The sequence below is a fragment of the Balaenoptera borealis genome (assembly GCF_965194805.1).
Source record: "Balaenoptera borealis genome assembly, contig: HAP1_SCAFFOLD_1242, whole genome shotgun sequence".
Classification (NCBI taxonomy): domain Eukaryota; kingdom Metazoa; phylum Chordata; class Mammalia; order Artiodactyla; family Balaenopteridae; genus Balaenoptera; species Balaenoptera borealis.
In genome coordinates, this window is record NW_028122975.1 from 2,708 (window position 1) to 26,165 (window position 23,458).

The 23,458-nt window shown below is 38.0% G+C and overlaps 1 protein-coding gene across 4 annotated transcripts in view; it reads left to right on the plus strand.

The window, feature by feature from the left end:
- Positions 1 to 8,015: 8,015 nt before the first annotated feature.
- The window catches only part of LOC309621939 (contactin-associated protein-like 3), a 91,740-nt gene continuing 76,297 nt past the window's right edge, over positions 8,016 to 23,458 (plus strand). For 3 of the 4 annotated variants that reach the window (XM_082409210.1, XM_082409211.1, XM_082409209.1), the window contains exon 1: positions 8,016 to 8,251. In XM_082409210.1, the coding sequence (XP_082265336.1) occupies positions 8,167 to 8,251 (85 nt within the window). In that variant the 5' untranslated portion in view covers positions 8,016 to 8,166. The remainder of the gene's footprint in view (positions 8,252 to 23,458) is intronic. The other variant, XM_082409212.1, reaches the window with a different exon arrangement.

Below are 23,458 nucleotides of genomic sequence, written 5' to 3' on the forward strand. Positions count from 1 at the left end.
GAACACCTGCTGAGCCAAGAGTGTGGTCTTGAGACCCCTGAGCTCAGTAAAGTGGTGTCTGCCACTGAGGTTTCTGGTTGATTCACAGCATGATTATGGCAGTAAATAACGGATATTGCTGCTTATGTTTTTTAACTCCCATTTTTCAGTTACATTTCTATTTGGAATAGTGTGGTAAAGTAGATGTCAATGGATTCAATGTTTTTCTAGAGTTTCTGTATTCCTTTTTAAAAACAGCTTTGAGATATAATTCACCTACTGTACAATTCACCTACTTAAAGTGTCCAATTCAATTGTTTTTTTGTATATTCTCAGAGTTGTGCATTCATCTCCACAATCTATTTTATCAATTTTATTGATAAAAAAAATTTTGGAAATTTTATCAATTTCCCAAATAAGAGATCTTTCTTTTTCTAGCCTACAAGTCTCCCATCTCCCACAGCCCCAAGCAAACACTCATCTACTTTCTGTCTCTATAGGTTTGTCCTTTCTGACATTTCATATCAATGGGCTCATATAATATATGGTTCCTTATGACTGACTAATTTCACTCAGAGTATTTTCAAGATTCCTCTACATTGGAGTACTTCATTCATCAGTACTTCAGCCTAAAAAAATATCACTGGAATTATGGAATAAACTTAATCCTTAAGGGTGTATTTTTTTAATTATCCAGCACTATTACAAGTTCTCAGTCTTGTTTTCAATTTAAAAAGACTTTTAATGATAATCATGAAAATGCTTATGGTTGAATTTAGATTCAATTCTGTGCAATAAAATCAAATTGGTTATAACACAATAAAGGCCGTATATGAGAAGCCCATAGCTGATGTCATACTCTGCGCTTTTCCTCTAAGATCAGGAATAAGAGAAAGATGCCCACTCTCGCCACTTTTATTCAACATAGTATTAGAAGTCCTAGTCAGAGTAATTAGGCAAAAAAAAAAAAAAGAAAAGCAATCAGCAGCACCCAGCTGGAAAGGAAGAAGTAAAATTGTCAATATTTGCAGATGACATGATATTATATATAGAAAACTCTATAGACTCCACCAAAAAAACAGTTAGAACTAATAAACAACTTTAGTAATGTTGCAGAATACAAAATCAATATACAAAAATTGGTTGCATTTCTATATGCTAGTAATAAAACAATACCACTTACAATTGCATCAAAAGAATAAAATACCTATGAATAAATTTAACCGTGGAGGTGAAAGACCTGTACATTGAAAACTATAAGACACTGATGAAAGTAACTGAAGAAGACACAAATAAATGGAAAGATATTCTGTGGCTCATAGATTAGAAGAATTAATATTGTTAAACTGTCCATACTACCAGAAGCAATCTACAGATTCAATTCAATCCCTATCAAAATTCCAATGGCATTTTACACAGAAACAGAGCAAAAAAATCCTAAAATGTGTAAGGAGCCACAAAACACCCTGAATAACCAAAGCAATCTTAAGAGAGAACAAAGCTGGAAGCATCATGCTTCCTGATTTTAAGTTATATTACAAAACTATGGTATGGTATTGGTATAAAAACAGGCACATGGATGAATGGAGCAGAATAGAGAGCTCAGAAATAAACGCACACATATATGGTCACTTAATTTATCACAAAGGAGCCAAGAATATACAGTGGGGAAAGGACAGTCTGTTCAACAAATGGTGTTGGCAAAACTGGACAGCCACATGCAAAAGAATAAAACTAGACTACTACCTTACACCATACAAAAATTAACTCAAAATGGAATAAAGACTTGAATTTAAGACCTGAAATCATAAAACTCCTAGAAGAAAACATATACGGTAAGCTCCTGGACATTGGTCATGGCCATGATTTTTTGGATATGACACCAAAAGCAAAGGCAATAAAAGTAAAAATAAACAAGTGAGACTACATCAAACTAAAAAGCTTTTGTACAGTAAAGGAAACCATCAACAAAATGAAAAGGCAACCAATTGAATGGGAGAAATATTTGCAAATCATGTATCTGATAATGGGCTAATATCTAATATATATAAAGATCTCGCATAACTCAATAGCAAATAAACAATCTAATTAAAAATGGGCAAAGGATCTGAATAGACATTTTTCCAAAGAACACATACAGTTGACCAACAGGTATAGTAAAAGATGTTCAACGTCACTAATCATCAGGGAAATGCAAATCGAAACCACAATGAGATATCACTTCACACCTGTTTGTATGATTATCATCAAAAGATAAGAAATAACAAGTGTTGGCAAGGATGTGGAGAGAAGGAGACACTTGTGCACTCTTGGTGGGAATGTAAATTGGTACAGACAGTATCGAAAATAGCATGGAGTTTCCTCAAAAGATCAAAACTGGGACTACCATATGATCCAGCAATTTCACTTCTGTGTATTTGTACAAAGAAAATGAAAACACTAACTCCAAAAGATATATGCACACCCATGTTTATTACAGAATTATTTACAATAGTTAAGACATGGGAACAACTTCAGTGTTCATTGATGGGTGAATGGCTAAAAAAATGTGATACACACACTGGAATACTAGTGAGCCATTAAGAAAAAGGAAATTTTTCCATTTGTGACAACATGGAGGGACTTCGAGAGCATTATGCTAAGTGAAATAAGTTAGAGAAAGATAACCTATGGTCTCACTTATATGAGTAATCTTAAAAAGAAAAAAAAGGAGCTCATAAATACAGAGACGAGATAGTTGGTTGCCAGACTGGGGGGGTGGGGATGGGGGTGGGAAGTAGGTGACATGAGTGAAGGGGGTTCAAAAGGTACAAATTTCCAGTTATAAAATAAATAAGCCACAGGGATGTAATGTATAGCATGGTGAATATAGTTATTAATACTGTATTGCATATTTACAAGTTGCTGCAAGTAAATCTTAAAAGTTCTCATCACAAGAAGAAAGAAAAAAATCTGTGACTGTGTATGGTGATTGATGGTAACCAGACTTACTGTGATGTTCATTTTGCAATACACACAAATGTCCAATCATTGAATTGTACACCTGAAACTAATATAGTGTTCTATGTCAATTATACCTCAATAGAAAAATTCTTAGGTCAAGATCAGATGTTGATTTTAATTTTAAATTAGAAAAGGACTTTTAAGGATCCACTCAACTCTGCCTCCCTCTTCCTACCCCAAAGAAGTAAAGAAAAATTGTGACCTTTTATGCCTTTCATAAAATTAGAAATTTTGTTTAAAGGGTATAATATATCTCAATTTAAAAAGTTTAAAAAAAAAAAAGAATTTTTTTTCCTGGACACTCATGTAGTTGATTCTGTGAATTTATCCTTCTTTGTGATATGATAGAAGGAAGTTCTAGAATCTCCCTTTTCTCTATATGTATGCACCTCAGCTGCTGCCATCAGTGGACATGTGTGCAAGATGATATTGGAGACTGTGGTGCTTGAATTGGGTAGAATGCTGGACAGCTGACTCTGCACTTCATTTTAACGTTAAGCCTCTCTGATTCTACTTGTGCCAGAATGTCAGGAAAAGTGTGTTGTTTATGCGCAATCCTGTGAAATGTTTATTAAGCACTTTTGGAAATACCATGCAGTATTGCTTTTATACTTCAAGTTCTTAGTTGTGGTTTGTTCTATCTTAGATACCAGTGTTTGTTAGTCCCCAAAAGTCCTCCTGGGTTGAAATGGGCTGAATTGGAAAGAAATATTATAAGCAGATAAGGTAGGGGGTCTATGGAGAAAGAAAACCAGGCATGGCTTTCTGGACATTAGAGAACACCTATTCATTTAGTACAAGCCATTTTGTGATCTAAGCCTGGCCAGAGTGCTTGCCCTTGAACAGGTCTCAGTAATTAAGGATCTTAAGGGAAAACAAGAATGCTGACTGTTATCAGGCAAGAGAAGTAGCACTAGTAATAATGTATCAGTTGTAAAGACTTCCAGTTCTGTTTCCATGGTAAAGATGAGCCTGAAGCACTCAACCACCAGGTCAGAGGGAACCTAAGGGATGATGGCGTTGACCTTTTCTGATCCTCCGGATTTCAATCAACTAAAGCCTGGGCTCTGCCTACCTCCCAAGCCCTTTCATGAATATACATGTACCCTTAGCTTAAAACTTCCCCAGTTTTGCTGTTTGGGGAGACACTGCTTTGGGAAAGATCCCTGGTGCTCTACTTACTTGCTGCAAGTAACAAATCCTTCCTTCTCTCACTCTTTGTCTTGGTTGTGTCTTTTGGCTCGACACCCACCAAGAGGCGAACCTCGTTTTTCGGGTAACAATATGAGGCTGACTATTCTCTAGCTGAGATTTATGTAATTAGGTGCATAATCCTTTGGTTGTTAAAACCGGGGCTTCCAAGGGCTAGTTATAGGGAACATAGCTCATCAGAGATAACCTGCAAAGACACCGTGCAGTGTGTTTTTTATCACACATGTGACAATCCTTCTCCCTGCAGTCTGTCTCTCCATAATTGTTCTTCAGGATTTGTTGCCTGGGGGCTTATGGGAAACATGACTCCTAATAGAAATACTATTATATTTTATTCACAGTCTTCTTTCAGAGGATTTAATGATAAATCTGTTCCCATTACAAGAGTAAAGTTAAATGTATTCCCAGATTTAGATAAAACACGCAGAAATAATTTACAGGGAGAAAACTGCTGAATAAAGAAGAAAAATGAATGGAGTCATGTTTTGATCTATGGAGAGCATTGAGAAAGGATTTCATTCGGGTGGGGTGAGTTGATCCTTCCTCTTTTCGGGAGGGAATCCTGAGTGCACAGACTGCTCCCAGGTGAGAAGGAAAACAGATGACTTTGGTCAGGAAATGCCAAGGGTGTAGTTTCACTTAGAATATACTTTCCTAGGCAGCCTGTCTGCACTTACACATATGAGGGTCCACACACTTTTGAACATGGGAAGTTAATTTCTTGTCTTGTGCTGATTTCAAGTTCTCTTTTGTGTTTGGTGTGAACTCTGCAGACACATACATATATGCGCGTGCGTGATTTGTGGGGTTGGAATCATCACTTATAGAAATGTGCAAGATTAGATCTACACATTTTCTTCACCTTTCCTTTGTTTTGATTTTTTAAAATTTAATTTAATTTTATATTGGAGTATAGCTGATTTACAATATTGTGTTAGTTTCAGTTGTACAGCAAAGTGATTCAGTTATACATATACATGTGTCCATTCTTTTACAGATTCTTTTCCCATATAGATTATGACAGAATGTTGAGTAGAGTTCCCTGTGCTATACAGTAGGTCCTTGTTGATTATCTGTCATCTTTCTTACATAAAAGAGCAAAGGGCTGTGGAAACAGGTCACAGAATGCAGCGGACTGCCCCTGGCCTGCAGGGATTTAGCTTGGAGGCCTTGGCGGTCCCGTTAGGCATCCTTTCTCCTCTGAGCCTGGAGCTCTAGCATCAGCCTACCTGATCCAGCGCCCTGTGGATGAGCATGGTGTTAAGTACTTGACATTCATTTTCTCCTGTAACCCTTGGATCGGTTCTCTGCTGGTAAGACTTCTATTATCTTATGAAACAGACAACGAAGCTGAGGATCACAAATGCTGAGCAGCTGCCGGGGGTCTCACGGGTGGGTACCAACTCCCAGGGCAGCTCTGGGGCTGGTACGTGGAATGCTCAGCAGTTTCCATCCCTTTGTGGGGGTTTCAGACCTGTAATTTCATCATGGCTCTATGACTGGCTATCATCACCATTCTACAAACAAGAAAAGTGAAGCACAAAGCCACGAAGTCTCCAGCGAAAGAAGGCAGCTGGAAAGGGGTAAAACCAGGAGTCGCCTCAGCTGTCTGCTAGCAAGTCCCTGCTTTGGGCCCTGCTTTGCCTGGTCTCTTCAAGCCTCCTCACCTGGGGCTGCCCTTGTCTTGGAAGATCATGTAACAGCCCCAGTGCTGTCCAGTGGTCAATGCTGTGCACTGCACAAGGACATCTGCCTGCAAATCTCAATCCCTTGTGTGCTGTTTCATCTCTGACTTGGAAAATCCATCCTGAATGTCTGCTCAAGTAATTTACTAGCATTGCTGTTTTTGGTTTTAATTGACATCAATTATTGAGGCGCCTTCTAACCCATTTTAAATGGATTTCCCATGAACAACTGAATAGAGTTTTCACAGGTGACAACTTTTCTGTTTCAGAGACCTGAGGGCCAGTGAGAAGGGGTTTCAGAGCTCAGCTGACCTGGTCCAAGTCTGGCTTGCTTTGTGACACATCCATTAAACTCTCTGAGGTTAGTCTGTCTATCCATTAAATGGGCATAGTAACATTTACTTCAAAGGAATGCTGTGACCATTTATTTAGATTACACACACACACACACAGACACACACACACAGACACACACACACAGACTGTCTGTTGTATAGGCTTTAAAAAATATTAGACACTTAATGTAAATCATTAATTTATATTTGCTTTAAAAATTAGAAATACCATATTCAGGTTCTGGGACATGTATTAGGCACTAGGAAAATGTCTGACTAATAAATGAAGGTCACTCTACCGCTTGTGGCTTTTTTCAAGGTTCTAAATGCACCCTCCGAGCAAGCTTTGCTCAGTGTTTCCCGGGACTGCTGATTGATGGGGTGGGTGGGAAGAGTTCCTGATTCCCAGGGGCCCTGAGTAGGAGTGGAGAAAGCTGGAAAGTTGGGATCAGGATCTACATATTTGGGTCAAATTCTACTTGTAAATTCTGTGGCCTTGCCAAGCTATTTACATTTTCTATTCCTGTTTTTGTTTTTTACCCAGGTTGCAGAATAGAAATAATAAAAACAGCTTTTCTGCTTTGTTCTCAGGCATATAATGCCCTACTCAAGGTTAAAGTTACTTTCATATTCTGATCACTTTGGATGGTGCAAGAATGCCTGGACACTGTTCCTAAGTCTCAGCACATTTGTCATGAGTCTGGTCACAGTTTTAGGAGAGTATTGATCCTAGTGATGCCATGCTCATACCTCCTTCATTTACATCTGCTGGCAGCCTCTTTAGGAAGTAGAGGAGGCCATGTGACTTACCTCAAGGTCATGGATCTTGAAATCCTTCTTCCTCCATGGGCCATCAGGCCTCTATCTGTATACTCTGAAACAATTTATCTATTTATCTGCCTATCTATCTATCCATTTATTTATTTATTTAAGATGCCTTTTAGATTCCATCATTTTTCAATATGAACTTTTGGGTAATTGTATTAAAGAATTTGAATGCAAAGGAATACACATACAGTATATAGAAGTTGATTCAAAACTCTTCATTCTTCAATTAAGTCTATTCAATTTACCTACTTAACATAAGGTCACTTCCCTGATGATATTTGGAGTAAGATTCCTTCTCCCAGGATGCCAGTTTTTAGTTTTATATATCTGCTGACCACAATTCTCAAATCTCCAAGTAGGAATATACATAATAAAATGCTGACATTATAGTAGAAGTCGGGTCGGTGTTTTAATTATTTTTTAATTTTAATTTTTTCCAGCTTTACTGAGATGTATTTTGACACATAACACTGTATATATAACCGTATATATTTCGAAATGATTACCATAATAAGGTTCTTTAGGTTTTTATTTTTAAATATGAATCATTAAATGAGTTGGGAAAACAAAAGCAGTCTTTTTTACAACAGTTCTCAGTACATGTAAATATTTTCTTCAAACCGGGTTAGTTACTTGTCCTAACTTCTTTTCAACCAAAAAAAAAGAAACTCACATTTTTCCTAGCATCAGTGTTAATGCTCAAGCATCATCAGCCTGGTGAAGCTCGGTCTCAGACTGAAGTCCACTGAACTGCTCAGCTGTTCAGAGTGGGAAACCTGCCGGTGAAGGACCTAGGACCGCGGATTCGGATTCAGATTCGGATTCGGAGCGAGCGCAGGTTGAAGACCTTCACCGACTTGACTCGCACTTCCTCCCGCCACCGCCAGGCTCGCCCGGGACGCGTGGAGCTCGCAGCGCGGTGGGAGCGGGTGGGGGTGGGGGTGGGGGTGGGGTGGGGGTGTGGCTGCAGGTTGGGGCTCCCGCCCCGCCTGCTGCGCGGGTTCGCCGAGCCCGGAGGAGGGAGCGCTAGCTACCCCGAGCGGGAGGGAGCTTGCAGACTCCGGCTCAGAGCAGCTGTCTGGACACCTTGGGTTTTGGGGTGGGGAGCCCCGGCGACTGTGAACATGGACTCCGCCGCGGGAGCCTGTCTCAGGATGCTCTTTCTTTTGTCTGCCCAGCCCTGGAGTACATTAGCAGCAGGGAATACTTGTGAGTACAGCAAATCTTTTAAAACTTATACTGTCAACTGAGAATTAGTGTTTTTTTAAAAAAATAATTGAATTTTACAAATGGAATCACTGGTCTGCTTCTGAAAATGAGGCATTTAAAAAACATCGCAAAGTCCCAACGCTTGGATAGGATGGTTTACAATGGTTTTTCCACTCGTCAAGTCTGTAATACACAAAGCCTGTTTTGACTTGTCTGTGAGCTGAATTTTGTCTGTGTGCTGTTGTTTTGAATATTCATTGAGAAAGCTCAAGTTCTAGTAAAAGCTAAAATTAGCATGAGACTATTGAGGCGGAGAGAGACCTGAGAGAGAGAATAGCAGGAGATGAGGAGAGAAGAGCATGCCAATATGTCATTTATTTCTTTTTATTATGAATACATTTTGGAGGATTTATGTCAGAAAGGAAATCGTTGGCCGACCTGGCCGGGTCCTGCATTAGCGTAGATGTTTGCAGTTGGCGCCCTGCGGAATCGGGTACCAAGAAGTCGGGCGCTGCAGCGGCGGGCAGGCTCCGCAGCAGAGCCCAGGCGGCAAACCTGGTGAGTCCGCAGAATTACGAGAAGGATCGACCCCTCAGAACTAGAAGGCTTTTGCTTACAGGAAAAACATACCCTGCCATTCAGGTTCATTTGCAAGTGCACGTGCTTGTATATCGTGATGTGCTGTGTTTCTCATTTTGTTGGTTCAGTGAAGATGTGTTAACCTCTCAGTTCTGGACTGGCAATGTGAGTCTGATCTAAAGATGCTAGCCAAATTGATTCAGCCGACCTCAAGGCATTTTAATCTGGAAATCGGAAAAAGTTTTCGAAGTGTTATTCAGATTGAAATCTCCATCATAGGGCTTTTCTTTCCTTGAGGGATTGGAAGAAAGCCCCCTTAGTCCTACATCCACACCCCATCCCCCTCAAGAATTTTTTTTAAATCAGGTTGTAGGGAGTAAGGCAAGCTATTATGCATTTCAAGAAAGTGCTAGTAGGCATGTTAGAAACCGACCTTGCTGCTGGGGGTGGGGTGGGCTGGGGAACTCTGCCCTTACCAGGAAGTTTGTGCTAAAGTGAAAAGCATTTTATACAAATAGTTACCCTTCCAGCATTCATCCATATATGCCCCGAGGCTGTGATAAGTTTGTGTTGTCATCATTTAGTATCAGCTCATTTAATGCCATATTATATGAGTCACTCCTGAAAATGAGCCTTAGTCTCCTTTAAGAAAATACTGCCCCGTGTTTCAGACAGAATTTTAATTTAGCTTTGGGCACAATTGCCATGAATTAATTACAATGGGGGCATTTACATGAAATCCTTAGGTCCTGCAGTAAAGCATTTATCACTTTGCTAAGAAATTAAAAATGTAGTACTAAATGATTTGCTAGTATAAAAGAATTGTAGAATAATTTAACATAGTACACTGAGGTGCAATTAAAAAGTCACCAGAGGTCACTCTTACTTAAAGGAAACATGGCTTCAAAAATCCTTCCCTTATAAGAGAAGCAGAGTGCTGTGCTGCCTTTCTTGTCTCCTTAGTTGTGATTACAGGATATTGCAAGATCGGTTATTTTGATATTTCTTTATTTTCTGTTTGTATTTTATTCCCTGAAATCCACAGAGGTATCATGTGCTTCATACTGAGCATCTTTTTTAAGAGTCACATGCTCTGAGGTGCTCCATGTCTGAATATCCAGGCAGATAGCCTTTTCTGAATTGAATATATCTCTAGGCTCAGTTCGTCTGGGTCTCTGGCTGAGTCTTCAAATGTCAATGCTAGTTTTCACTTTTCAGCCTCTGTTTTATTTAGATGTGTTTAGTACTCTGATGAAAAGTTCAGTAAGTTAAAAGTACCTATGTAAATTTGCATGGCTAAGAACATTTTAGATACTATAGAGTCCTTGATCACTGCAAAGATGGCTACTATAGTTGTTCAAGTGTCAAGTATATATTTAAATGTCTTTGCAGACTTAAAGATTCATAGAGGGTACACAAACCGTTTGATAATTGCTTGCTAATCTCATTTGACAGTATCCTTTGTAGCAGTAGAAGTAATGGTGAATGAATCTTATTATACTCTAGATTAGCTAATTTGACCAATTGGATTTTTCCTTAACTCTCGAATATTTGGGAGGTGTTTGTTTGTATGTGTAGATGTATATACAAGCAAGGTATTTCAAACCCATATTTGAAATTTGTTACTACATAAATCAAGGTAGAGGGTTCTTTTAGTCCTGTCCCATCATTTGAGAAATTCTAAAGAGGAGTTTGCCAGCAGGATGGGATTTAGGCTACCAACACCAGCATTTGCTCAAGTCTTTTGATCGCTAACCTTTTATTCCTAAGAAGTGTTTTAAGAACTCAAGTAATCTTTGCAGACAAGACTTTAAAACTAACAAAAATGAAATATTCTTAAGCCCTGATAAAATAATGAGAACTGTATGTAAATTTTTAAAAAGGTAAAGATCTTCTCCCCAAAAGGATACAGTGACATTTTTCCTCTATTTACAACTGGTTCTCAGTAGTAAATTAGTCAGACGGGGGGCGGGGGGGGGGGGGTCAACCTGGGTGAGGTTCTGGCATAAGACATACTCTCATACAGGACTTGGTTGAAACATTTGACATCTCAGAAATTATCCATGTTTTGACATGAATCTTTATAATTAATGGGAAATTTTAAGTCAGGAGGAGTCTACACAGGGCGAGAGTAATGTTTCTAAATAGCCAAAAACATGGGCTTTTTTTTTTTTACTCTTATTCTCTGTCTTTTTGAAGATAAAACAAGTTGAATGGACAGCATCCTCTAGGACCTGATATTTAAAAATTGTGCATCTCTGCTTGGTCTGTCTTCTAGAACTCTTTGTATTTAGTCAAGATGAAAGTGTTAATCTAATGGAGTTATCCTCTTAAATGGAATGCAAGAGGAAAGTTAGAATATAGATTCCAAGTTAGAGCCCTGTTTTCCAGAAGTTGTTGTGCAGACAGTGGTTGGTTTGCTCACTTCCTACCATGAGCCACAAGTGGAAGAGGGCAGTAGCTCTCTGTTTTAGGATTATCCCTGTGAATCTACTATTTGTTTATGAACTTTCAGATCTTTTTGGGGGGGGGGAGGAAGAAGAGATATAATCTGAATAAGAAAATGTCAGTATTTTGATTGCATATTTAGTATTGTAAATCTGTCTCCTGGATCGCATGTCACTTTGAGGAGTAATGTTCACTCTTTCCCGATTAAGGAACAACACAATTGGAAGTTAATTTACAGCTGAATTATTTTCCCCATATAAGTAAAGTACCAGCTATAGCTAGTAGCTGCTGTCCTCCCTAACTCTACTCCCCAGTGAAAAGAAAAAGGACTGAAGTCTCTGAAAAGGACTGAAGCCAGTGTTAGACATTTCAGCCGCTGTTGATGGTGATTATTTGACGTAAAGGATGATATTTATAGACCCAGGGGTTCAATTTAGTGAGTGTTACACACTCATCCGCACCTTGTTAAATCTCAGTACTTGTAATTTTCTCTAGAAGTCTTCTTTTGTTTCCTTCCCCTGTCAAAAGTGCCCTTCTTGTTGTGAGAATAAAAGATGTATTTCTGGCCCACTCCAGGTGGGGCACACAACTTGAATCACTGTTCTAGGAGTGGTAATCAGGATTTGTTTTTATCCAACAATGTCTCCTCCCTGTTATGTCCTGCATATGTATGAGAGATCTCTGCCCTTGGTTGGGGGAGCAGATCAAGCCCATTTTGTTGGCCAGCATGGGAGACAAACATGTGCTCTTCATGTAATACCTAGTGCTTGATCTAGGCAAATATATTAGCACCTCAATTTGAAGATTTGTATCAGATTTGAATCCTTTCTTCACTGGAGCAATGGCTCCTTATGTGCTAAAGTGTTACTGTATCATCTTTAATGAAAGTTTATTAATATGATCCTCTAATAGATATTATCACACAATATTATTCTTTGAAAAGAAAAATAACATACACAGTATAATAGTGAGACACTTGTTGTATAAATTATCCTAACCCAATAACATGATTAACCTTAAGAATTTGGTATAAAAATACATGAATTGCAGAATGGAGGAACTGAACATAATGCTACAACTGCTAAGAAGTATAAAATCGTGAGAATTGATTTAAGTGAATGTCTAATAGTGTGTTTATCCAATGTCTCTTCTCAAGGGTATTGTTTGTCAGAACTCCTGTCATTTCAATGGGCACAGATTCTTTGTAATTATTTGCTAAGTGTCATCAACATATTCTATTGCTATGTGAGCACAGTCAATCTCAAGTAATGCCATGTGTGCTAAGACAATACAGTCCATAAAGAAGTTTTCACCTTGGGTAATATGGACTAAAATCCTGCTACTGTTTTAATTGGTGCAGGCTTCTTTTTGTCTCAATAGTGTGCTTAGTGGTTTTCTAGAGTGAGTCGAATCCTCCAAGTTAATCAGGATTATCCTTGTGAATCTACTGTTTCTTTACGAATTTTCAGATCTTTGGGGAGGAAGAAGAGATATAATCTGAATAAGAAAATGTCAGTATTTTGGTTGATATTTAGATTGAATTACTTATGTCTACCTATTTCTGAAAGGCATTAGACCATATGTAATATGTTCCTTGGTTTAGGGAGGGAGCCTATCAGAAGATGTGCCCCTAGAGCAGGTGAATGGGGAATCCATTCGTGATTCAGTGAAACCTGTTGGGGAAAATGAGCATAGAATATGGAGAGAGGTATTTAGTAAGCACTGGAGCTTGGACTTGTTGGAAAGAGTCTTCAACAAACGGGTAAACGGACCGTTTTTTTTTTTAAATCATATTTGAATAAACTTCCCAGAAATACTGAGGTCAGAATATGTTTGAAAACTTCGGGAAAACAACAACATTTTTTTCTCCAAAAAAACTTACAAAGTCCATGTGACTATCAACACAGAGTGACAGGCAAGGCTAGAGCTGTGAGGGTCCTGAAGCTTATGCAACTGGGGGAGACTCTTTAAGCAAACAAACAAAATGACCCTAAAGCCACATTATCAGTGGCCCTCCCACGCCTGAAAGCCTGTTCTGGGGAGAAGACTGGAGCTCAAGAATGTCTGCTCCTTTGAGTTGATTTGGAAAAAAAACCCCAAATCATTCAAGAGTACTAAATAAAGGACATATTCACTGACAAAAATCTCAATTAACTGAGCAAATTTGAATTTGAATTTTTCCCTTTAAATCAAAATCAGAATTTGAATATAAAAGTATACTTATAAAAGTATAAAAGAGTTCAAACAATTTGGAATGAATAGATCCAGGGTTTACCTGCAATTCTAATTCTAATCCTGAAAAACAAATATGAAATTAACCTCTGGATCTTCTTCCCACTTAACTTTTCAGAGCCTTTAAAGGCTTGGCTTCAACATACAAAGTTCTTCAGAGTAACTTCCAAAGTGTCCCCACTCAGTCTGCCTACCTGGGGCCCGTTGCGGTGCTGATTGCTATAGGCTCTGTTGCATCATATTGAATAACTTTTAAAAACTGAATTATTTATGTCTACCTATTTCTGAGAGGCAGGAAACCATATGTAATACGTTCCTTCAAAATATCATACTTGTTTTTTCCAGTTTGAGTTCTATGGCATAAGGTTAAAATCTGTGTGCTAATTAAAGTTATACACAACTTGTAAATACTGTAAAAACTAACACAACATTGTAAATCAACTAGACTCCAATGTAAAATAAAAAGTTAAAAAAAGAGAGGGTATGATAGAGTGACCTTTTGACATTATGCAGGAACATTGTTTAATAGGCCCACATGATTGTTTAATTACCTAGAAGAATGCACCCATGTCTGACTTGGTCATTTACCATTTGATTGGAGTTTAGACGCTGAAATTGATGATTTCTTTTTTTTTTTTTTTCAGGTACATATGGTAACTACAAAGGTTTTATTGCCCTGTAGGACATTGATCAGTGTTTTTGTAACCTAGCAATCTCATTCTAATGTTCTTCTATAAATGCCTGTAAATTCCTAGTTTCTCAAAATGCTCTTTTACTGGATTAGTCATTAATGAGTTTATGATTCTTTGGCATGCATTTGTTCTATATTTGTACGTGTTGTGTTTTTAACTTTTTGAAAATAATGCTTTGACATAGAGATTGCACATGTCTGGTAGGTGTACACATAACCTTGTGTGATAATACATGTGCTTAGTTTGAGCGTTGCTTTACAATAAATTTCCTTTCTGGTTCATTAGAAACTTGACTTTTCAATAATAATATAGGGAGTCTGGCTCGCCATAAAAAATAAAAATATTCTCCTTAGTTTCTAGGTAATGGGTATTTTCAGTGTACTGATTTGAAATAGAATTGAAACATAAAGTACTTGAAATTTTGAGTAGTTTAAAGTTAGAAACTATATAATTTTTATTTCAATATATGCCCGTTTAATGGACCAGTTTAAAAAAGAAACCTCCCTCCAAGGCTGTTAATCACAAATGAAAAAATGATATATTTTATCTAGGCTATGGCTTTTATTAAGTTTTTACTCGGTAGTACATCAGGAAAAGATACTCATGGAGGATGTGCTAGTTATAGCTAACTCATGGAGAGAAACTTGAAAAAAGTTTGTTTTTTAAACTGGCAAATATGATCCTTTCGGATGAGTCATTTTAGGGATATGGTAAATGGTGTATCAGATATTTAAATTTATGTGTTCCTAAGTTGTATCACCTGTGGTTCCATCTCTGGCCTTAGTGGCTGTCACCTGTGGAGAAGGAATTTTTATGCCCCGTGTTCACTGGACCACTGTGGGAGGAAGGGGCTGGTGAACCTTGTTTGGCATCAGTGGCAGTTTCGATAACCTCAGAAGCCACTTAACGCTGTGGCGTAGACCTAGGGTCCCCACATGCTCGTTTCAGTAGCGTCTCATTACTTGGGGTGTTCGAGACCCAACAGAGGGTTTCTCTGGAGCTTAGGAGCAAGCAGTGACATTGCTGCTTGGATGATGCAGGAGCGACCTGCTGCCTTGAGACATAAGACCAGGTGCCACCTGCAGTTCTCAAGGTGGTAATTAGTTTTTATTTTAACATTTCTAAATCCTCAGGCAGCCAAAGAGCTTGCTAAAGTTTAGCTAAATACACTCTTCCTCGGAGTGGTGAATTGGTGGGAGAAGTGGCAGAATGAACCATGTGTGTGTACGTATGTTTGTGTGTCTTAAGGGAGGCTGGTTGGGTAGAGAGACCTGCTGACGGAATTAAAAACCACTGTCAATAGTTGTAAGAGAGGCACAGATTGGATTAGGTGACGATCCAGTTACGTGGGATTGAGCTATTTCTTACTTGTTACCATGCAGAACGGATATTCTCCACTTTGGATTTCTGAGCATGTGAGCAATCAGGAAATACAAAGCCATCTGCCCTGACCCAGTTGAAGCCCAGTTGAAACTATTGGCTTCACGTGTCGGAGGGGTTTTGTGTTCTAGGATATTGCTGTGCCGCCACCGTTAGAACCAGCAGCACTTAACCTGCCTCTGAGGCCTTGCCAGGTCCTGGTTCCTGTTACTACAGTTCTAAGGAATGGCTGGTAGGCTTTTGATTTAAAGGCGGGTAGATATAATAAAGGGAATCTGATTAGCATGCGAAAATAATTAAGTAATTTGATTCAGGTCAAAGAAAGTAATTTTCATATAAACTTCTATTATGGAAGAAAATATTTTAAGAACTGTTAACTATTTTAATGTCTCAGATTTGGCTGATGTAAGAAAAATAATATGTTTCTATAGACATCTGTTCAAATGTTTGGAGATTATCAAAATTAAGGATTTGTCATATAGCTTTACGTTTGCTGTGTCTTTGATGATTAGAAACTTGAGAATAAGGACATTGCTATACACTAAAAGTATAATAATACAACATAAAAAGAAAAATATAGCTGTGTAAAGTCATCAAGCTGGCTAGCTGCTGTGTGTCTGTGATTCTTAGGCTTCTCTGCAACGTTGTGTTAATTCATGGAAGTTTTCTTTTTTTAATTAATTAATTAATTAATTAATTAATTTTTGGCTGTGTTGGGTCTTCATGGCGGCACTGAGGCTACGGGCTTTCTCTAGTTGCGACCAGCGTGGGTTACTCTTTGTTGTGGTGCGCGGACTTCTCATTGAGGTGCCTTCTCTTGTTTCGGAGCATGGGCTCTAGGCGCAAGGGCTTCAGTAGTTGTGGTGCGTGGGCTTAGTTGCTCGGCGGCATGTGGGATCTTCCTGGACTAGGGATCGAACCCGTGTTCCCTGTATTGGCAGGCGGACTCTTAACCACTACTCCACCAGGGAAGTCTCGATTCACAGAAGTTCTGATAAGAAAACCTGTGAGCCTTGACATTTCAGAGCACATCCTTTTCTATGGTGTGAACCATGCCGTCATTGCGAGGGGTTAAAAAAATTGGGGGACTGAAAGAGGATATGTTGACTAGAGTTTAGTTAAGGTATGTATAAGAGAGTTTAAGGGAGCAAACGCCAAATTACTCTTTGCTTTCTTAAAGTGACAAGGAACATTTCTGAAAAATATTTTTTCGGGCATAGAACACAGTAGAATTGACAGATCTCAGAGTCAATTACCTATTAGAGGTAAGTCAAATGATCTATTTTGAACTATGGTACAAGGTTAACAAACATAATATTGATTTTCCAGATTATAAGAATAAATTTTGGATCATAATTATTTACTATTCTTTTGTCATGATGAACTACTGATCTATTTTAAGAAACCTGAAAACCTGATCGTTGGGAGATTTGCATCGCTATGGACTGATTTCACTTGTTCTTCTTCTAAGTGATAGGATTCATTTGTTGGAAGATAGGCTGCATGTTTGCCTAGGGAAATTTCCTTTTCCTCATGAATATTGCTGCAAGGTGAAGCAGGAGTGGGGAGATACATCCTGCAGGCTATTGCACATTTGAGCATGAAAAGGACATATGTTGTATCTTAATCACCATCCCAGTTCCCTAGGGATGAGACTGGCTTACCCACCCTCCCAAGGCCTCCTTGCCAACCCCCAGCATCAACATGCCCAGAGCCTTCATGAGCATCTTCTTCCATTTTCTTAGATGGAGGTGATGCCGAATGACTTCCTGGGTTGACTTGCGTGGATTTGGCCAGCCAAAGAGGTGTCCTTCCTCCTTCACTACTTCCTGTGGGATCCATCCCCCTGAGGTCTTCCACTGTTATTCCATTTCCCAGGTGTAAGAGGGACTGAAGTGGGAAGATGGCAGTGAGAATGAAAAAGTGACACTGCACACAAAGAACACTTTCAGGACTTAATGGTTGTTTGATTCTATGTGGAGTAATAAGAAATGGGAGTGTGAAGGACTGGGGTATTGGCAAGTGACTTCAACAAAACGGGGAATTGTTGGTTCACATCATTGCATTTCAGGCAAGGTTAGGTCCAGATGAAGCTGTGCCATCAGGATCAGCCTCTCTTCATGTTTCCGCTCTGTCTTCCCAGTGTCAGCTTGATGCTCAGGCAGGAATCTGCTTGGTAGCTCCATGTCCAAGGTCGACCTTCCTAATCACAGTGATAGAGAGAATGCTTTCCTCTATTTGGACTTTGGTCCTTATTACCCTGAAGCACTAAGCATGTATTTATTTGTTTATTCCCTCAACTCAAGCTCCAAGAAAGCAGAGACTTCCTCTTTCTTTTTTGTTGTTATTCCTACTTCCTAATCCCCAGAGCACAGGGATGGTCCTGGAAGACAGTGGGTTCTCAATACATATTTGTTGGATAAGTAAAAGGGTGACTGATTCTCTTTCCCCAAACATCCAGCAAGATCCCCAGATCTGACTTCCACTGTTTTGTCTGTGTTGTGACTGCTCTTATCCAGCTACTGTGACAGGAAAGGTTGGCCCTCATGACCAGTGGTGGAGCCAGGAAGCGATTGCAACTTGATCCTTGACCAGGTGCTTTGACTGCATCACTTTGACAAGAAAGCAAAATGCACAATCCATTTAGGTAATTAGTTTAACATCTATTATGAAAAGCACTAGCTTTCAGGCTCTTACTGGCTTCATAGAACAGATGCTTGGTTACATGTCTCCCTCCTTAATCAGATTTTAAACTTCCTGAAAACACAATCGCGCTTCTTTGTTCCTGCAGTGCTTTGCTGATGGTACTCAGTAAGTACCAAATAAATGGAGAAATTAATATATTTTAAATATGCTACCTTGAAAGTATATAGAATATCTGCAGAATCCCCCTGTGTATTTTATAATCATTTTTTAGGTGGCCTAATAAAAATGAATTTTTATGTGACTACCCCTGAGCTCTCTACTAGCCAACTGATTTGTTCATGGAAAGATCCATTGGCGGATTTTGAGTGTTTTGTTTTCTTCCAGTAGGAAAATGCCTGACTTAACTACTGGCCCAAGGCTTTGATAAAAAGCATGGTGCCTGTTCTAAAAGTTGCTGGGAAGCCCTGAGGGAGAGCTTGAAAAGGCCAGGTGTCAGGGGAACTACCAAAGACCAACAAGCAGCAAAGAGGAGGCCTTCTGGCAGGTATTATTAGGCAAGATGACTGTTATCTAGGGAGCTCTTGATCAAGTCTGATCACAGCAAGGCTCCATATTCAGGAGGAGCCTGAAACAGAGGTGCCTGGGGGCAGTGTGTAATTGGCATTCTCCACAAGCCTGGTTCACAGTGTCTACCTGATACTGGAAGCAGCATCTAATCCAGGTGGGAAAGACTCACTGCACATCAGGGCAGAGGGCCTGCAGGTGCACAGGTGGCCATTGCACTTCAGTGTAGGTGTCCAGTTGTCTCCTTGACACCCATGAGGCTAAATTCATTTGGGTCACAGCTGCCTCTGGGAGTGAGAACCATGGACTCTGTGTCCAGTAACCTGCAACATCAAGTGGAAGCTCCCATTGTGCTTGCAGACTTGACCCCCTGGTCTAGGGTGAGGCATTTCTGAGTCTGTTTATGGCTGGCCATTATTGTCAACAAAACCTGTTACTATCTTTGAGAAGTTTTATGACTAGCTAGCTCAAAGGCATGACAAAATGCACATGCTATCACTTAAAGACTACCTCTATTTTCAAACAAAGATCGTTCGTATTTTCAGAATTACATAGAAGGGCCCAGTGGAGGTGTATAAATGAAGATGATTCCAGCAGCACTCCTTCAAACAGCATAAAACTATAAAATTCAACAAGATGTACTAACATAATGAGTCACACTTTCAGATAGGCAGTGGAGTGGAGTGGTTATGAAAGGAATGTTTGGATTAGGTTTCTGCTTCCACTGATTAATGCCAGCTGTGTGACCCTGGGTAATTTGCTTATCCTTTCTGTGTCTCAGTTTCCTTGTCTCCAAAAATATAAGTAATAATTATAACCCATCTCATAGACTTGTTATGAAGATTAAATTAATTAATATATATAAATAATGCCTGGAACATAGTAAGTCCTCAGTGAATTTTAGCCATTACTATTGCTCCTGTTGATCTCAAGTGTAAAATCAGAAATGTGACTTTGGTCCATGACTTTGGGTAGAATAATCAGATAAGCAATTTTAGAGAAAGGCATTTATACTGGGTATTTCCATTATTCAAAGTATTATCACTAATACTGCAAGATTAAGACAATATTACAAAAGAAGAATATTTAAAAATAAGTTTATGTCATGGAATTAGAAACTCTAACAGTACATTGATATGTTTCAGCTTTCTGTAATATTATATCTCTCTAAGCAATAAAGCTTTTCAGATTAAGCTATTTGGATTAAATTGTCACTAGCAACTTTGACTTCTTTCGGTTTTATATATTTTTCCATTAGCTGAAAAGGACTCCCCAGATCAAGACAATATGCTCCTGAAACATATACTGCTTGTTATCTGGCTGTTTTTTATGAAGTCTTCTAAGACATATAGTATCTGACCATCAATATGGGTTGTTTGACATTTATGATGGTGAAATGAGTTTTAGTGTCCAAGTCAAACATATTTTGTATGCTTTGCAATGTCATCTCACTTAGAATGGGTATGAAAACTTTGGTGTGGATCCTTGGAAAGAGAGCATTACTGTTTGATTGTGAAAGGTTAGGTTTAGCCCCATCTCTTGAATTTTCTCATGTCCCCTTTTCTTCAGTCATCCCATCACTGACTTATTCAAACCTTCTAAATCTCTGGCATTTACTATTGTTGTCTTCATGATTTTCCTGTCTCTACCTCACCTCCTTCTGATCCATTTGCTATTCTGCTGCCAGAATAATCTTTCTAAAGACCACTTACCTGATGATCTTGCTTTTCTGGGTAAAGATTTTCGAATCTTCCCTCACATCACACACACACACACACACACACACACACACACACACACACACATTTATTCCTTGAAAGGTCCCTTCCCTTCACTTACTGTTCCTAGTCCCTCCTTTAACTGACCCTAAACTACAACCACCACCTAGCTACTGGCATTCTTCCATCAGGACTTTCAGTTACCCCTCCCTCTACTTCTGGCACTTTCTCTCCATGTCTTGTCTTCCTGTTGAATATAGTCATCTAGGCTCTTACAGATCCATTTCCAGGAAACATATGCTCACAATAAAAATAAAAACATAAAATGGAAGAGGAAGAATCATCAGAAATAATAAACTACAGAATTAGACCAAAATAAATGTATATATTGAAATAGATTTAGGATATAAAATTTGTTTTATATGTATAAAGAAATAAAAGAGTAGAAGAATGGAAAGAATAAGAGACTATCAAAATGATCAAGTAGAATTGAAAAAGAGTAGTATTGAGAAATGAAAAATGTAATCACTGAAATAAAGAATTTAGTGAATGCTGAAACAGCAGATTAGACACAGGTGAAGAGAGACTCAACAAATTAGAAGACACATTTGAAATAAATAACCAGCATGCACCACAGAGAGATGAAGAGATGGAAAATATGAAAGCCAGGTTAGGGGACAGGGTAAAGCGATTGATTTTTGTATCTGATCTGAGTTCTAGAAGGAAGAGCATGTGGGAAAAAGAAATACTTAAGAGATAATCTATGGGAATTGCCCAGAATTGAAGAGAGTCACCAATGTTTAGATTCAGGAAACCTCTCAAATCCCTAGTGATACAAAGGAAAATAAATTCCCACCCAAAACAACACTTTATATTGGAACTGTAGAACACCAGAATCAAGAGATGTTAAAAGCAGATAAAAGATAAGTATAACAAATAAACAAACAAAATCAGAGACAATAACTGTTAAAGTTCTGAGAGGGAATAATTACCAACCAAGAATTGTAGACTCATTGACCTTCTCTTTCTTTCTCTTTGAAGAATGAAGGTAAGATAAAGCCATTCACAGAAATATAAAATCAAAGAGCATTTAAGGCCAATTAACCTTCACTAAAGAAGTGTTAATGGATATACTTAGCAAGAAAGAAAATTATTACAGAGGTCAGTTATGAGTACTTATAATCTAGTAGCTAGAAACAAATGGCAGGTCCTCAGGTAGAATCACATATTTGAACAGTAATAAAGCTGTTTGTACAACAACATCTTTATGAAGTTGATGGAATTCAAAGGAAGAAGACAAGATAAATCTAAGTGAACAATTGAAAATATAGTTGGAAAAGGCTTACCAGACTTAAAGCATTCTAAGGTCCCTGCATTATTTTGTTTAATTTTAGGCTTTGTTAAATTGTTCAGCAGAATGCAGTGTAAAATTTTAAGGATGACCACTTAAAGAAGAGTAATAAGACATATACATTTCAAACCAGTAGGAAAAATGGAATGGGATGGGGGTAGATTTCAGTCTGTTCAACAGAAAGCAAGAAGAGAGGGGAGGAGAAAATAACTGAGAAAAATAGACAAGCATAAAATAGAATAAAGTGAAGTGATAAGGATATAGAGATTTGAATAAATTATTTCCAACTTTGATTTTAAGGATATATATATAACAGAAAATATTATGCAGGCTTTTCAATTACATGTGGAATATTGACATTTTTACTTAACCATAAAACCAGTTTCAATAAATTTAAAAGAATTAGTAACATAAAAATAAAATTTCTTAAAACTGAAAAGCAATAATGTATCTCACTTATAAAAGCTCATATTGTGCTGAGTTAGATGAATGGAAAACAATAATTTTAAAAAAATACCTAGAAACATGGTCACATTTTAAACCACCAAAAATAATGATATAAACTTATTTGCTATAATGGAATGAGAGCTAGTTTAACTTCAGCAGAGCTGTAATACAAGAAGCAAAAAGAAATATAGAAACAAGTATAAGTTGTGAAGGAAAATAACTTTTTTAAGAGAAACTATTATTTAAACCATCGTAAAACATGAGTGGAGAGGATGAAGAGGGAGACTAAAATCTTGCTAATGTTCTTTGAGACATAAGTAGAATTTAACCATGGACATTGTTTAAAAATTGAGATAAAGTATTGCATTATAAATAGAAGGATGATCAGTAGAAAATAAATTAAATGTGATATTTTGTGTGCTTTTCAAAATCATGAAACTGATTTTCCTCCTCAGAAAAAGTCCTGTTTTCTGTTTCATGTTTTAATATGATTGCATGTTTTTTCATTCATTGTTCTTTCATCTGATAGTGAGAATATTCTTGGTTAAACAGTGAAAGTTTGTTTGTACTTTAGAATAGGTGTATGAGGCTGTTTAAGCATGTGGATTTTTTTACCCAATCTATTTTTTTTATAGACTACTGTTGGCTTGCGGAAGCAGACCTGTGAAAACTGTTAAGGATGATGAGTAGCACCACTGGGTGGATTTCGGTGACACAATATAATTCATGTTCTTAACATCTTACTATTATTATACATAGAAACTTTCACCAATTATTGTTGCTGATAAATAACTGAAACATTTTCCTGTAAGTGATTAAAATATTTGTCGATTTCTCAGATTTTTAAATAGAATGAAATTGGATCTTATCATGAATTTTCTATAAAAATCTGGAGTTCCTTGTAGGTTAACAGATTTGTATCTTTTATAAACTAATTTTAAGTTCTATAATCTTATATAATGCTTATATGTAGTCTTATGTATAATATACATATAGTCAGGTTTACGAAAGAGAAGGCCATTTCCATACCTGGTATAATTCAACAAATTCTGTGAATTTTTAATTTCCACTTGCTGTGGAATTAAAATGTTTCACCTTCTATTTGACATGAGTGCTGTACACCAGCACAGTTTGGAAGTTTTGTACAGAA